This window comes from Adiantum capillus-veneris, chromosome 20, assembly GCF_014529385.1.
Source record: "Adiantum capillus-veneris isolate H3 chromosome 20, ASM1452938v2, whole genome shotgun sequence".
In the NCBI taxonomy this organism is placed as follows: Eukaryota; Viridiplantae; Streptophyta; class Polypodiopsida; order Polypodiales; family Pteridaceae; genus Adiantum; species Adiantum capillus-veneris.
Window position 1 is genome coordinate 66,063,739 of NC_140950.1, and position 15,673 is coordinate 66,079,411.

The following is a 15,673-nucleotide window of genomic DNA, read 5'->3' on the forward strand; positions in this document are numbered from 1 at the left end:
AGAAGTTGCATTCAACATTATGGGCATATAGGGTAGCATATAAAACATCAATCGGAACGACCCCATATAACATGGTTTTTGGGCTAAATGCTATCCTACCAATAGAATTCTTGATTTCAACCTTAAGGGTGGCTAAGGATCTAGAGTGGACAGGGCATGAGCTTTCTGATAGAATAGATGACCTGGAAAAGCTAGACGAGCTTCGCCTAAAAGCAGTAGCTTCTATCTACGCTCAAAAAAGGCGACAAAAGGAATTTTTTGATAAGCATGTGCGGACTAAAGAGTTTAAGGTTGGAGACTATGTCCTAGTTTACACTCTGAAACAACATGCTAAGAAGCTTAAAAGAGGGATGGGACCTCTGGTGATTAAAGATCTATCACCAAGTGGAGCCGTCAAGCTTGCTACATTAGACGGAGAAGAAATGCCCAATTGGATTAGTGGATGCAGAGTGAAAAAGTATCTTTTGCCGCTAACCCAAAACATGCTTCTCAAAATACATCAAGAAAAGCTGCGTGTCCAGAAAAAGAAAAAGATTGTGGAGGAAGCGCAAGTCGAGGCGAAGGAAAGAATGGAGAAAAGAAGACTACTGCGTCAGAAAAAGCGCAATGAAGGAGCAATACGAATAAACGCAGTCAGTATAACAGAAATGGATAATGACAAAGAAGAACCCATCATTGAATGCAAAGTGTACACTCCTTTGGATACACCTCGGTTATGCATTCACCAAGCTAGATGCATGTGCCTTGAACTCCGACCCACGGGTTCAAACACCGGTAACTTGAACCTCCAAATTATTTATAGGGAGCACTACTTGCCCCTCTCTGCTACTCACAAGCCTCTCTTTGGCTGAAGCTAGTGGCGGCAACGGCCAGCTGACTAGAAATCTGGCATCTTGGCCACTATGGTCACCACCACGTGTGCCATGGTGATCTCTTCTGTCAATTCTTTATCACCGTTATCTTTGTCCAGCTTGCCTTTGCCTTTGTCCTTTTGTGAGTTCTTGCTTCTGTCTTTGGATTCAAACTCTCGAGCGAAGCAAAGCGTCGTGTCACATTTATAGCAACGGTTGTCGGATGTTGTGGGTACTGAGGCAGCTAACTGAGGACTAGTACTGCCGTGTCTGTTAAGCTTGCCTTTGCTTTTGTCCTCTAGCGAACTCGTGCATTTGCTTTTGGCTTCACAATCTCGAGCCAAACAAATCGACAGCTTCCTTGAGAACTTCAGCCGTGCATAGGCTCCTAATTGAGAATTGGTTGATCCGCTTTCCATAGCCGTGTATTGGTGTTGGTTCTTTGAGTCGTTGGTTGTTGAGCAAGGGGGGCCCATCGTGAGGTACAAGACCTGGAAATGAATAGCTGTTTCCTTCTCGCACGCCGAAACGCTCCAAAATTTCCTTAAGCTGCTCCAAAAATGTCGTTCAATAACCTTTCGTTGCCTTTGCAGGCGGCTGACACACTTCCCAAAGCCAATCAAAGAACCCTCTTTTGATGTCCCTCTTTTGGGCTGTAACAAACTTGGACACTCCAAGTCAAGAATCAATCGCGACAGCACCAAATAACCACTTCAACAATTCACAGATCACAATAGATTTGCACTGGCCCGGCGGAGTTCCTTGCCTAGAGATATTGGCCCCAAAGACTGGCGCCCCTTTCGGTATTTCTTTTTGTATTAATCAATCTTCAAAGTACAAGAGAGCGGTTAGGGTTTCACTCTCAGACTCTACGTCCAGATGCTCTGAGAAGTGAAGGCCCAAGCCACTTATTTAAATGTTTACAAGGGATGCCAAAAGCAGAGCCCCAAAAGCTTGAAAGCAAAAGGAATTGCTCTTTCTCTCTCACAGAGAGTCAAAACTTGAAAGCAAAAGCATTCTCTCTCTCTTTCTCATTGCGTAGAGAAAAAGAAAAATTTGCGTCGCTCATCATTTATTTTTCAGCCTCCGCGATTTTCGGAAATTAGGGTCTTGGGCAAAAATTAGGGTTTGCAGGAATTTTAGGGTTTTTGCCAGAAATTAGGGTTTTTGCTGTCCGCCACGTCATCACTTTGTGACATACCCCCCTCTTGAAAGCATTGTAATCGATCGCGATTACGCCTGCAAAACCGACAAAAGCCATAAACCGTCTTAGAGACACTGACTCTTAGTACCAGGAACACACATCTAGCACATGTACAAAATCGACAGTCACATCACACGACATCACAGGACATCACATGACATTCAACGTTCATTCGGATCTTAGACCATGATTTATCGGCAATGTAGCTAGCAATCACATCTAGGTCCAATCGGGACCTCATCGATGTCCGATTGACTAACCCCTATTGCAACCATATCTATTCGAGATCAATCAGACCAAAATGCTGTAGTCATTTCGGCTATCAGTTCCTGCACTCAAAAGAAGTCAAGAACAAATCGGTATCATTATCAGGAATTCCATTTCATAAAGTCATCCAACAGAATACTGTCAGCTATCAGTATCTCTGAAGCTCAAAGAGACATCAGTGACTTTAGTATCAATATCGAGGCATCTGTTGACAAAGGAGCGGAGTGACTCTCCTCTTGTGCATCCCACTGCGCGAGATCTCCGGCCAAGCTGAATTCTGGGTTCCGTTTGGAGTAGACTATGCTAAACCAAAACATCAAGGTAAAGTTTCACAATCCGAGGAGTATCTGCTAGGTCTTCCTCCTCCATCCACTTCGCATCAAATGCAGGAAAATTCTTGAACTTAACCAAGAATCGCCTTCGGACTTTACCTTTCTTCGTATCGTTATGTGCCAAAATTTGTTCAGGAACAAGGATCTCCTCGTTTTCTTCCACTACGGGTTGCTCATCAGGCTCCCCATCATCAGGCACATCACCCTTAACAGGTTTCAAGAGACTCACATGCAATGCATTGTGAATCCTCCAAGTATCTGGCAGTTTCAATCGGAAAGAGACATCATTATCTTTTCAGTGATCTGGAAAGGTCCATAGTATCGCATACTAAGCTTTGGAAAAAAACCCTTTTTCTTTCGTAGGCGTGCCTTCTCAAAACGTAAGAGCACCCAATCATCCTCCTTCAAATTTCAAGTCGTGACGATGGCGATCCGCTGCCTTTTTCTGTCGTTCTTGAGACTCCTGCAAAGTCTCGCGAACCTTGGCAAAAGCCGTATCCAAATCTCGCGAATATTCATCCGCTTCAAATATCTAATCTTTCGTGCTCAGGAAGGAGGGAACCTTGGCAGCACTTTCAACAATCTCACATGGCGTCTTTCCCGTCGAAGAGTGTATAGTGTTATTGTAGGCAAATTCCACCAAAGGTAAGTTCTTTTCCCATTGAGTCTTCTGATCCGAGATCCAAGACTTCAATAAAACTAAAATCACTGAATTGGCAATCTCAGATTGCTCGTCAGTCTGCAAGTGGAACGATGACGAGAACTACAACCGAGTGCCAATGTTCTCCCAAATTGCCTTCCAAAACAAACTCATAAATCTGGGGTCTCTGTCTGAGACAATCGTCTCAGACGTGCCATGTAATCGGAAAATCATCGTGATCATTCTGTATTCTCGGGAGATCAAAAATGAAATCCATTGCAGTACTTTCCCAGGGGCGGGTGGGTATGGGTAAAGGCTGTAACAATCCATGTGCCTTATGCCTGTCAAACTTGACCTTTGGCATACTAAGCAACTGCGCACAAACTCTTCCACATCCTTTTTGAGTCTCGGCCAAAAGAAGTATCTCTCTACCCCCTTCATGGTGGTAGCAATGCCGCGGTGACTTGTAAAAGGTGGACAATGGCATTCAATTATAACCTTTTCCCTCAACGGTTGTGTAACGCACAACATAGTCTTTTTCATCAAGTAGCCTTCTCGAAGGGAGTATCCAGCTACTGTCTCCCCATCCCGTATCCGTGTGAAAATATCTGCAAAATCTGTATCTATGGCATACTGACTGACCATATCCTCGAAGCTCCTATGATGTATCGCGGAAATAGCCAGAACCAACGGCTTCCGAGACAAAGCATCTGCCACCACATTCTTCTGTCCCTGAACATGGACAATCTGGAAGTGAAACTGTGACAAGATGTTCGCCCATCGCATCTGCTTTTCGAATGCTGCTTCTGTGACAAGAAGTAGCGCAAACTCTGATGGTCTATAAAGACAGTAAAATCTACTCCTAGTAGGTAATGCCGCCATTGAGTAAGAGCATGGATAACCGCCAAAAGCTCTTTCTCATATATCTGTGCTGTCATTTCCGGCCTTGAGAACAATCGGCTCTCGTAAGCAATGACATGGCCTTTTTGCATCAAAACCGCACCCAAACTACGACCACAATCATCACAATATACTTCAAATGACTTCTGCAAGTCCGGCAAAGTCAAAACTGGTCCCCTAGTCAATTTCTCTTTCAATGTCTGAAAGGCAGTCACTTTTGTGGATCCCCACGAGAAAGGGACTCCTTTCTGTGTCGAGATATGCAAAGGGGAAGCAACCTCTGCAAACTTTCGTATGAACCGCCTGTAGTACGAACACAGTCCCAAGAAGCTTCCAACTTCATGGACATTCTTCCAATCGGGCCAATCACTTATAGTCTCTATCTTGGCCGAATCCACTTGCACTCCTGCTGCTGAGACAAAGTGTCCCAAAAAGTGTATCTCCGAAGCAGATGATCTCTGTGTTCTGCCTCATTCTTGGAGAAAACAATGATATCATCAAAGAAAGTGCCAACAAATAGCCCGTGCTCTCGAAAAATCCTGTCCATCATCCGGTTAAATGTCGTAGGAGCATTGGTTAAACCAAAAGGCATCACCAAAAACTCAAATAACCCAAAAGTTGTCTGAAAAGCTGTCTTGTAGACGTCTTCCGGCGCGATTCGGATCTGATGATATCCACTCTTCAGATTAATCCTGCTAAAGCACGAGGATTCGTATAAACTGTCGAGTATATCATCGATCCTAGGAATCTGAAATCTGTTCTTGATGGTGATTTTGTTGAGAGATCTATAATCGATGCACATTCTCCAAGATCCGTCTTTCTTCAAATCCAACAACAGTGGAGAGCAGTACGGTGAAGTACTAGGCTGGACAAGACCCTTTTCCAAGAGGTCTTTCACTTGGTTCATAATCTTTTCAGTCTGTACTTGGCTCACACGATAAGGTGGCCGGTTTGGTGACATGCTTCCAGGTATCAGGTCAATGGTCTGATCTTCAAGCCCTCTAAAAAGCAATCGGCATGAGTGTGGAGAAAAATCTTGGCGTTAGGTCAAAACATATTCAACCTTTTTCCATCGTTCAATTCTCTCCCAAAAGAATGAGTAAAGAAACTGAAGTTCATCAAGTACAATCTCTGAGCCCTTCATTCATCAAAGTCGCTTTCTCGGCCCGGTAGTCAACCACGGCGTAGTTCTGGTGGTACCAAGGGATTCTGAACGTCACTCGCATGCCCTGAACACCCCTGTCATTGCAAACGAAGTTTGCCAATGCTCGGTGTAATGGCAACATCCCATCCGGGTGCCAGTCGAACTACCTCCGCCCGTGGCGTTAGTCTGTTGGGCGTAATTCCAAATCGAGCCGCCAATTCCAAGTGGAAACAAGTTGGCCTTGGCTCCTTCAAAAGAGCTTCTTGATCCTTCACTTTGCCCATAAAGCGGCAAAGTTTGTACTTTCATTCATTTAATTCGGTTCAGGTCCCACGCCATGTGGTACCAGTCTGCTTTTTATCTGCCTTTTCGTCCACGTTACTCAGCTGCTCTCGAACTCTCAGGCGTGTCGTTGTCCTTATCATTCTGTTCTTTTTGTGCCAGAATTTTAGGGTTTCTGGCAGAAATTAGGGTTTCTGCTGTCCGCCACATCATCACTTTGTGACATGGGCTCCATATTACCAAGGCAAAACTGCCCGCAGCGTTTTAAAACGGTGGCAGCATCCAAGGCCTCGCGTAAGAAGGGAGGGAGTGGGGGTTTTAGCGCCATCGACATGGGGATCGTGTGCCGTTGTAGCATCTCGAAACGCTGCTTGCTGGAGAAGTGGGGGTTTTAGCGCCATCGACATGGGGATAGTGTGCTGTTGTAGCATCTCGAAACGCTGCCTGCTGGAGAAGTGGGGGGGGGGGGGGGGGGCGTCACTTCCACAGCTCGCCTCTCGAAACGCTGGCCAATATCTGCTGTTGCACCACCGTCGTCGATGCAAGCAATGGCATGTCAAAACGCGGAGAGAGGAGCAAGCTCAACGTGTGGCATAGGGAAGGTGGGGCACAAGGAGTGCCGTCAGGCCAGCGTTTTGAAACGTTGCGGGGGGGGGGGGGGAGGGGGGGGTGGAGGGTAACAAACTTGGACACCCCAAGTCAAGATTCGGTCGCGATGCAGCAAAGATTCACTTCAAAACACTTCACAAATTTAAGAGTCGACACGGCCCGATGTAGTTCCGTGTCAAGAGAGATAGGCCCCAAAGACTGGCGCCCCTTTCGGTATTTCTTTTATATTAATCTTTGGGCAAAAGTACAACTGCCCGCGGGTGCTCGCTCTCAGACTCTGCGTCTAGATGCTCTGAGAAGTGAGCCCCTTGGGTCACTTATAAACGTCACAAGGGATGCTAAAAACAGAGCCCCAAAAGCAGTAAACTCAAGAGCAAGCTTCCCAAAAGCAACTTGCTAAAATCTGCCAGCAAAAGCAGTCAACGGAAATTGGTATATTCAGGCCACGTCAGTAGCCAACGCGTTTTGTGGCAGTCCGTACAATTGTCAGTGTAAATCGTGGCCGTCCGCACAACAACCACGTTAGCAGATTCTTACGCTCGATTTTAAAGCCTAGTGTCCCTTTTTGGCCCCTTGGCAATTGTCCATAAGTTGAAACAACTTTATAGTCACGCCACGTCATCAGTTTGTGACAAGGTGGAACAAAGCGCCACAAGAAATCAAAGCGGCTTCTCTTCTCAACTTCTTGACGATGGCGATCTTCTCCTCCAAGGCTTTGATACCATGTCAAAGTTGTTTTTGTAGAAGCGTAGAGACCAAGGAGAGTAAGCACGAGAAATGAATGAAATGAAATGAAATGTTATATTAACGTCTTCAAAAGGCCAAAATGACCTATGAGACCAATCAGTTACAAAATAGTGAATCTAATACCATGTCTGGGTACAAAAGAACTAGAAGTGGAACAAAATACTACTACTACTACTACAATCTAAAACTACGTGGGTGTAGCAGCTGATACAATAGGTACCCGGTAAACTGGATGTAACAGTGTGAGAAACAAAGATGGAAGAAATGGTGAGGATCCATCCTCATCTGCACTCTGGATGTCGAGAGAGTATGGCTCGAATCTTCTGTTGTAGTCTCCGTCGATGCTGTGTAGCTCCTCTCCTCAGTCGCGGTCGTCTGTATCTCTGTAGCTCCAATGCTCGGTCGATGAGAGTGCCAGTAGTGGTCGAATGAGTGTGGGACGAGCTCTGCAGTGGTGGCTGCTCCTCTGGCTGTCCCATATCTAGTGAAAAGAAATCTGTAATGTGTCTCTGGGACTGCCTCTCTCTAGCTCTCCCCAGTAAAGTGTCTCTATACCTGTGTAACTCAAGTAGATATAGTCCAAGACATCTCTGATCCTCATAACTCATGACCCTAGATAGAGGACCAAAACCCTCTCTGAATAAGCAGTGGAAACGCCCCCGTATCTCATAGAACACTGTGCAATGACATATGTAGTGCAATGACATATGTAGAGAGAGAGAAGATGAAGAAGAAGAAGATTGTTTTAGTGTTGTAGGAAACTATCCACAGAGAGAGAGAGAGAGAGAGAGAGAGAGAGAGAGAGAGAGAGAGAGAGCCTGAATCAACCAACCTTGGCAATGAATAACTTATGCTTATACAATGGGGGCAATGGGTTGCATGTATACCCACCTAAGTAAATTGCCCCACCCAAACTTTGACAAAAAATTAAAATAAATACCTAAAAGACAAAATAAATAATTGGATCAAATTGGACAGTTCACTTGAGATGCCATAACTTCAACATTTCCTAGACAAGAAAATGTTACATTTGCTCACAATTTATCATTCTACTAGTAGTTTTGTGCCTCAATGTTTAGGCTTAGCTCATGGTCATAATTGCTGATACTCGGATTTTGCTTGCGACATACATATAAAGTGATGTATGCTACCTATGCTGATGGATGCCTACACAGTAATTGCCTTGAAAGGAGATAGCTTCCCACTATAATAGATTGAAATTCCATTTACTTCTATTTACGCAAGTTCTCAGTAAGATTAAGAAGCTCTTCCTTTGTATAAATTTTTTTGTTGTAACAGCCTCTATTTTGGTTTAAATACCATCATTCTATCTGTGCCTTGTTTTTTTTGCCTTGGATGGCTCACCATTCATACTGCTTTTGTTCTTCCTTTTCTCTGCCAATTCTATCCTGTCTATTCTTTGTAAGCTGGAAGCAAATTTCTGTTTTATGTGTAATATTGCATTATTGCAGGGGGCTATGATCTCACAACTAGATCTTGGGCCTCACATCAGATGATGTTTTTTGACTTTGTAAGTAGTAATAAACGTGTGATTATTGCTCCACAGCTTGAGGATGTGGAAGGGTTGGATCAAGATGAGGAAGGTGTAGCTATACACTTAGCTGCGGCAGGGGCAATACAGCAGAAACTTGATAGTCTGGATGGGAGTTTTTTATTGGCATTGGATTGGATGATTAAAGAGGCAGAATCGGATCGTGATGACCAGGTGCATGCATGATGCTACATTCATCTTACTTTGACAAGCTGCAATCGTGGCAATGCATGTTTTAAATTTGTGTGTGCACGAGTGTCTATCATTTGTTATTGGTGCATGCGTGCACCTACCTTACTAATGAGCGTTTTATCATGCTTTGTAATGCTAATGTTTGCTTCTCTGTTCGTGAAATGTATTGCAATAATCTGTGCAATCACAATTAGCTTCTAATTCTGTCTCACAGCAGAAGAACATTCTTGAGGTTATAAAAGAGACTCTGTTGGGTCAACTCAACGATAATGCCCCCCACATGTGAGTGATATAGCCTGCATATTTTGATGCTTTTAACTGATCAATGCTCTTTTAATCTAAAACCTGTCTGGTCTAATTTGCTACTATGGAACCCTTTTCTTAGGTCCAAGTGATAGGATTACTATGCCGCACACCAACAAAAGAAAAAAGGACCGAAATCTTGCGAAGATCTGCTGGTGGTGGTGGGGTGTTTGACACAGAGAGTGGAGGGAAGCTAACAATCCCATTTTCAAACTTGGTCAACATATCTACTCAAGCTGATAATGTTTTAGCTGTGAGTCTGTAAAAACATTGCCTTGCTAATCATTCTGGTATTTGAAGCTGTTGCTTTAATGGTCAATGTAGGCTATTTGCTGCACAATGTTTGCTCATGTTGCACTTTATTGGACTATCCTGGAACTTGTACTTTGGAGTCCTAGTGACCTATCCATTTTACTGATGAATCTTCTTTTATAGTCTATGGAAGAGAAACCGAGAATTAAGGATAGAAGATTGCTGGAAAAATTGGTTATAATACGGGATGAGGCTCGCGGTATGCTAGGTGGTGGTTTGCTGGATGAGAGAAATGACAACCGAGGGTTCAAGACCCTACCTGGAAATGTGGTATAATAAAGAGCTCTAGTACTATTTATAATTACCTATGTTATTTGCATCTTTCTCCTTTGGCATTAAATTATAGTCAATCGACATGCAATCGAGTATTGTCAGTGTGAGACCTGGGCCTGTCCTCCGTCAAAGAATTGCTGATGTAATGAACAGGAAGGCGGAGGGGCAAGATCCCCCGGAGGAAGATGAAGAAAGCTCTCATTTGGGGAGGCACACGTCTGCGAGCAAGCAAAAGGTCATCAAAGTTTCAAATGGGTGTGAAGTTCTTATCTTCATCAATCTATATCATGTGTGTATTATACATTGTGCAGGTATCGTCTAAATCAGCCAAGAAAGAGGTGCCGGTACGACCAGGAATGTTTTTGGAGGCAGTTAGTAAGGTGCTTAATCTAACTAGTATGGGTTCACTTCAGCCATAGAAGCTGCACAATTCAGTGGCTATGTTATGATTTCCTCATCGCAATTTGGAAAAGTTTAATGTTTTCCGTACTTTAATTGTAGACTTACATGGATGGTAGTAATATAGTGAAATAAGGATTTTTTACATTGAATCTAAATCTTGATCACCTATTGCATTCAGCCGGAATAAAAAGTTCAACCCTCTCAGTGATGTAGAATCTCGGTATTTTTTATTATGCCTATGGAGATGCTCTTTTTCCTGGAAGGATTCTTCAATGGATGGAGCTTAGCTCCTATTTTTCAAACTTTCAGTCCTCTTGATTCAACATCTGTGGGTTTGAATAGTTTAGGACATCCTTATATATTTTAGACCAAAATGATTTTCTTGCATCAAGCCTTTTATCATTTGGATTTTGTTACATTATAACAGCCCCCGTCTATACCATGGAGGGAAACATCATAAGCTGCGGATGCATCCACTGTCTTATCTATCCCTTCCATTAATGCATGACCTTAGTGTTGTGAATGGGCTTTAGCATATGACCCTCCTCTTCTGAGATGATATGATGAGTCTTCACATGTTGTACATGAGTATAAATCAGTCCCTAATTTCATGGGTTGGCCTCTCTTCCTGAAAGGGCTTGGTGGAGGTACATGAACTTTGTTAGAGTTGTACTACACACTTGTAATACCCCCCTAGATGCCTAGCTCAAGCCTACAAAAAGAGCTCCTTTGTACTCTCTCGTGAACAAGGGATTTTCTAGTTTGCATTTGATTATCTCTTATGTGTGTTTTTAATTATGAATGCTATTTTACTCTATCTACCCTAATCTATCAAGTGGTTTAGAGCTACATGAGATTAGTATTTCCTACGTGCACTTTATAGATGAATGCACCAATGCTTAGAGAGGCTTGGGAATTTCTTAAAAATATCTTCGGTGCTAGCGCAAAGAAGAGTGAAGTAAGCTTGAAGAAACAGTTGTATAAACTAACAATGGAGGAAGGAGAAAACATTGCTAGCCGTGTCAATAGGCTTAAAGGATTGTCACACAACTTGCATGCATCGAATGAAGTACCCGAAGTTGACAAACTTTGCAGTACTCTTAGGAACTCTAGCCAAAGAATATGATCACCTAGTCATGATATTGGCTTGAAGAAAAAGATTTAACACCAGATTTTCAAGCTGCACTCAACACACTTCAAGAAGGAGAAAGGAGGCATAAAAATGAATCTCAATCCACTTCAAGGGGAGGCGTTTACCTGGCTTATATAAAACCAAATGCTTCACTGGTGGAAAGCTTGGAAATCAAGCCAAAGATTGTTACAAGAACAACAAATGCACTCATTGTGAAAAATAAGGACATCCCCTTGTCAAGTGCTATTTCAAGTATCAACCAAGAAGTAGCAGTAGCAACAACAACAAGAAGCAGCAAACAAAGTCTCAAACAAAGTAACAAGAAACGCCGTTTCGGGAGGGTCAAAACGGAACACTTTTTCTCATTCGTTTCAATCACATTTTTCCTTTTGAACTCAAAATCATTTGCCCATTTGTTAGTGTGAAAACATGTTGTGTTTTGTTTATGAGTATATTATTTTTTGAGCATGGTACCATTTTGTAGATAGCATGTAGCGCTTGCTCTCGGTTATGGTCATTGGTTTGAGGGGAGGTCTTATAAGTATTGAGTCATTATGGTAGCCACTTAGGCACCCATGAGTATTAGGCATCTGACATATGAGTTGCTCTTTTACATTGTCTCATAGTTTAAACCCCCCAAAAGGGAGGTTTGTTTGAATGGGCTTTAGCCTATGACCTTCCTCTTCGCATTATGTCGCCCATTTGTTTTAGGTTGTGGATGGTATGGAGCCTTGCTTTGACAAGGTTTATGAGGCTATGGACTGCATGATTGAGCAGCTTGAGCTTGAGTCGGATGTAGAGTGATACGAAGAGATCCATGCACTTTGCAAGAAGAGGTGGATTCATATGCCGCTCCTTTACACGGGGTAGCATTTACAATGGATCCAGAGTACAAGGGTGCAGGACAAGTGACGGATAAGGAAGTCAATGGTTAGTTTACAGAGATCTTGTACAAGATAGTCTTAGACAGAGATCATAGACACATCGTCAAGAATCAACGAAGATACTTCAGAGAGATGCGGGGGTCATTTGACGCTCGAGATGCTCAGATTGATCGCAAGAAGATCAGTTCAATGCTACGGTGTGAGGACCTTGGTTATGATCGTGTCGAGCTTTACATACTGGCGATCTATGTCCTCAGCGAGTCAATGAGTATCTTATGCTTGGATCAATTGTGTTGTATCTTTAGCCAGATTGCTTCCAAGAAGACGAATCGGCTTGGAGTAGAGAAGGCATATGATCTTATCTTTGTTAGCACAAAATGTGAATGCTCTGCAAGAATGCGACTAGGCAGACATTTTCTTTTACATAGGGGGAGATGAATCAGGAGGCTCTTCAAGCAGGTGCAGGTACGAGTACAAAGGTACAAACACCAGCTATTTCCTCCATGACCGAGGTCGAGGAGCCGGAGCTCGATGATGAGGAATACTAGCTAGTGGCTCTTGAGATTTGAGGACTTCCATACTTTTCTATGTCGTAGCCTCTCTATGGTATATGCCACCTCTGTTTTTTTGGTATTGTAGTATAGTACATTAGACTTTAACATATTCGTTTGGGCCCTGGCACTCTAGACTTCTCTCGTCTCTTGAGTCTTATCTTTTTTGTAGTGCCTTGTTGGCCAAATTTAATGGAAAACTTAATTCTTGTTAAACGTTATGACTCAAGTCTTGTCTCGTAACTTCTACTCTTTCAATTATTTGAGGACTTTAATCTATAACTGTATGTGAATGCGCATGGCGTCTATTGTATACGTGGTGATTGCGCATAATCGTAAAAAAGTCATAGTAATGTAGAATAGTAATCAAATCGAATTATTTCTGCATATTAAGCTAATACTACTTGTATTCAATCACACAAAGCTAAAAATTGCCTTATTTATGTATTTTCTATGCCTCATGTTCCGTGCCGGGCCCTTCGACCATTCCCTCATTTGCAGGAGTCCTGTCCCCGTTCCCGTTTCGGGCAACTCTAATATAAGGTATACAACACAAAAGACAATTGATGAAAATAGTGAACTTGAGAAAAGACCAATGGAAACTGAAAGAACACACACTCTGTACTTGCATTGCTCAAAAGATGACTACGAGACCAAGACCACAACTGATGACTGGCTGGCAACACTCTCAATTTCAGACCAAGACTCAACTTTCAAGACAATGTACAATGGGGGTGCAGGGGTGAGGGGAAGTGTGAGCAAGAGGAAGGGTGAGGCAAGGGGAAGGCTGAGGTAGGGATAGGGAGAGGTATGTGGGGTAGGGTGAGAGGAAGTAGGGGGTGGTTGAAAGGCAAGCAGAGAGAAGGCCAGGGAAAGGGCGACTAGAAGTGGTTGGTGGTTGTGGATTAGGAGAGGTTTGTACGGTGTCATTTATGTGTGACGAGATAGCCACTTGGCATCTGTAAGATAAATCTCAGCAGCCAACCTCTCCTGATCCTCGGCAACCAGCAACCATGGGATACTAACACTTTAGAAATTGTATCACTGAAGTCAAATCACTTAGCAGTAGAATCAAAGATAGCAAAACACACATAGTATAGCCTGAGTGTCACAAAGTGATGACGTGGCTACCGACATCAGAAACCCTAATTCCTGCAAACCCTAATTTCTGCCAGAAACCCTAATTTCTGGAAACCCTAACCCTAACTGCTGGCTGAAACTCTAATGTGGCGGGAAACTCTAAAACAGCGGCTGAAATGCCACGTGGCAAGCGGTACGGATTTTCGAAATTTGTGGGCTGCTTTTCTGGGCGACGCAATTCTTGATGCTTTTTCCATGCCAAGTGTGTGAGAGGGAGCATGAGAGAGAAAGATTTTTGCTTTATTTTGAATGTAGAGCCTCAAGAGGGCTTGTGAGAGTATTGTGCTTTTGAACTGGAAGCTTTTGGGGCTCTGCTTTTGGGCATCCCTTGTAACCTTAAGTAAACGGTTTAGGGCTCACCCTGTAGAGCATCTGGACGCAGAGTCTGAGAGTGAAACCCTAACCGCTCTTTGTGCTTTGACATTGATTTAATACATAAAGAAATACCGAAAGGACACCGGTCTTTGGGGCCAATATCTCTAGGCACGGAACTCCACCGGGCCAGTGCAAATCTATTGTGATCTGTGAATTGTTTTGAAGTGGTTATTTGGTGCTGTCGCGATTGATTCTTGACTTGGAGTGTCCAACTCTGTTACACTAAGAATGATTAGATCAAAACGAATCACTCCCTAAAGCAAAAGACTAGATGGAGGATCTAGATATACAAGCTCCATGAGGATGAAGGAGGTGAGAATACCAAAGGTAAGTAGAAAAGCTAGGGAGGAGGAATAGAGATTGCAACAGAGCAGAGTACATCGACGCAAAGAAGAAAGCTTACAGAATGGATTACACATTCGGAGATCGGTAGAGTTTAATCCGAGAGCCATTGACGAGAGGAAGGGTGTCACTTTGTAAGGTTTGAAGCTGTACTACACCATTAGGAAGAATTTTAGACATGAGGAGAGGACCTTTCCAACTTGGCACTAACTTCTTTGCCTTCTTCAGGAACTTTGCCTTGTAGGGCAGCACGTGTTTCCATTTGTTGAATTGAGACCTTCACAAATGTCGATCATGCCAGGCCTTCCGCTGATGCTTCTTTGTAGTAAGAGCTCGGTTAGCTAGTAGCCGACTTTCATGTAACAAGAACAGCTGGGAAACATATGCTTGCCTACTAGCCTGTGGACACTTTACCGTGATAGAGCCCATTGTTGTAGATCCATGGTTGAACTCAAAGGAAGCGATAGCTTCCATGCCATAAACCATTTGAAATAGAGTGTACTGTGTGGTAGCTTTGTAAGCTGTGTGATAGGCCCACATGGATAGCCTAAGCCCAAGTATGAGGATGGATGTAACAAACTTGGACACCCCAAGTCAAGATTCTAGCGCAACACAACAGAGATTCACTTCAAACTTATTCACAATTCGCAATAAGGTCGACATGGCCCGGTGTAGTTCCGTGCCAAGAGGTATTGGCCCCAAAGACTAGCGCCCCTTTCGGTATTTATTTTTATATTAATCTTTGAGCAAAGTACAATGAGCCTGCGAGTACTCACTCTCAGACTCTGCGTCCAGATGCTCTGAGAAGTGAGCCCCTAAAGCAAGGGATGCCAAAAGCAGAGCCCCAAAATCTCAAACTCAAAAGCTTCATAATCTCAAAAGCAACTATAGTTCAAAAGCTGCCAAAATCAGCCAGCATAATTTTCGAAAATCCGTATGGAATGCCACGTCAGCAAACCAACACAAATTGAGGAGGTCCGTACTGCTTGCCACATCAGCCTGTCAGCTCTTTTTCCCACGGGAATTGCGGCGTGTTTTCGGCTGCTGCTGTGACGTCAACAGGGGCTGTGTGTGTGTATTCGGGGGCATTGCCACATCACCAATTTGTGACAATGGAGATAGTAATGAGCATTCCTTTTTTGAGAAGTAACAATAACACTTTATTCGTGGCACGTGCTCTCTGCTTGACCATTAGCACGAGGGTAGTAGGAGCAATATTTCCTACGCAATGTGCGCGAG

The 15,673-nt window shown here is 43.4% G+C and overlaps 1 protein-coding gene across 1 annotated transcript in view; it reads left to right on the plus strand.

The window, feature by feature from the left end:
* Positions 1 to 8,492: 8,492 nt before the first annotated feature.
* LOC147432639 (protein PEP-RELATED DEVELOPMENT ARRESTED 1, chloroplastic-like) overlaps positions 8,493 to 15,673 on the plus strand; it is a 31,522-nt gene continuing 24,341 nt past the window's right edge. The window contains exons 1-7 of the mRNA XM_086491619.1: positions 8,493 to 8,702; positions 8,935 to 9,002; positions 9,106 to 9,111; positions 9,171 to 9,276; positions 9,459 to 9,605; positions 9,682 to 9,843; positions 9,920 to 9,988. Of these exons, the coding sequence (XP_086347745.1) occupies positions 8,493 to 8,702; positions 8,935 to 9,002; positions 9,106 to 9,111; positions 9,171 to 9,276; positions 9,459 to 9,605; positions 9,682 to 9,843; positions 9,920 to 9,988 (768 nt within the window). The remainder of the gene's footprint in view (positions 8,703 to 8,934; positions 9,003 to 9,105; positions 9,112 to 9,170; positions 9,277 to 9,458; positions 9,606 to 9,681; positions 9,844 to 9,919; positions 9,989 to 15,673) is intronic.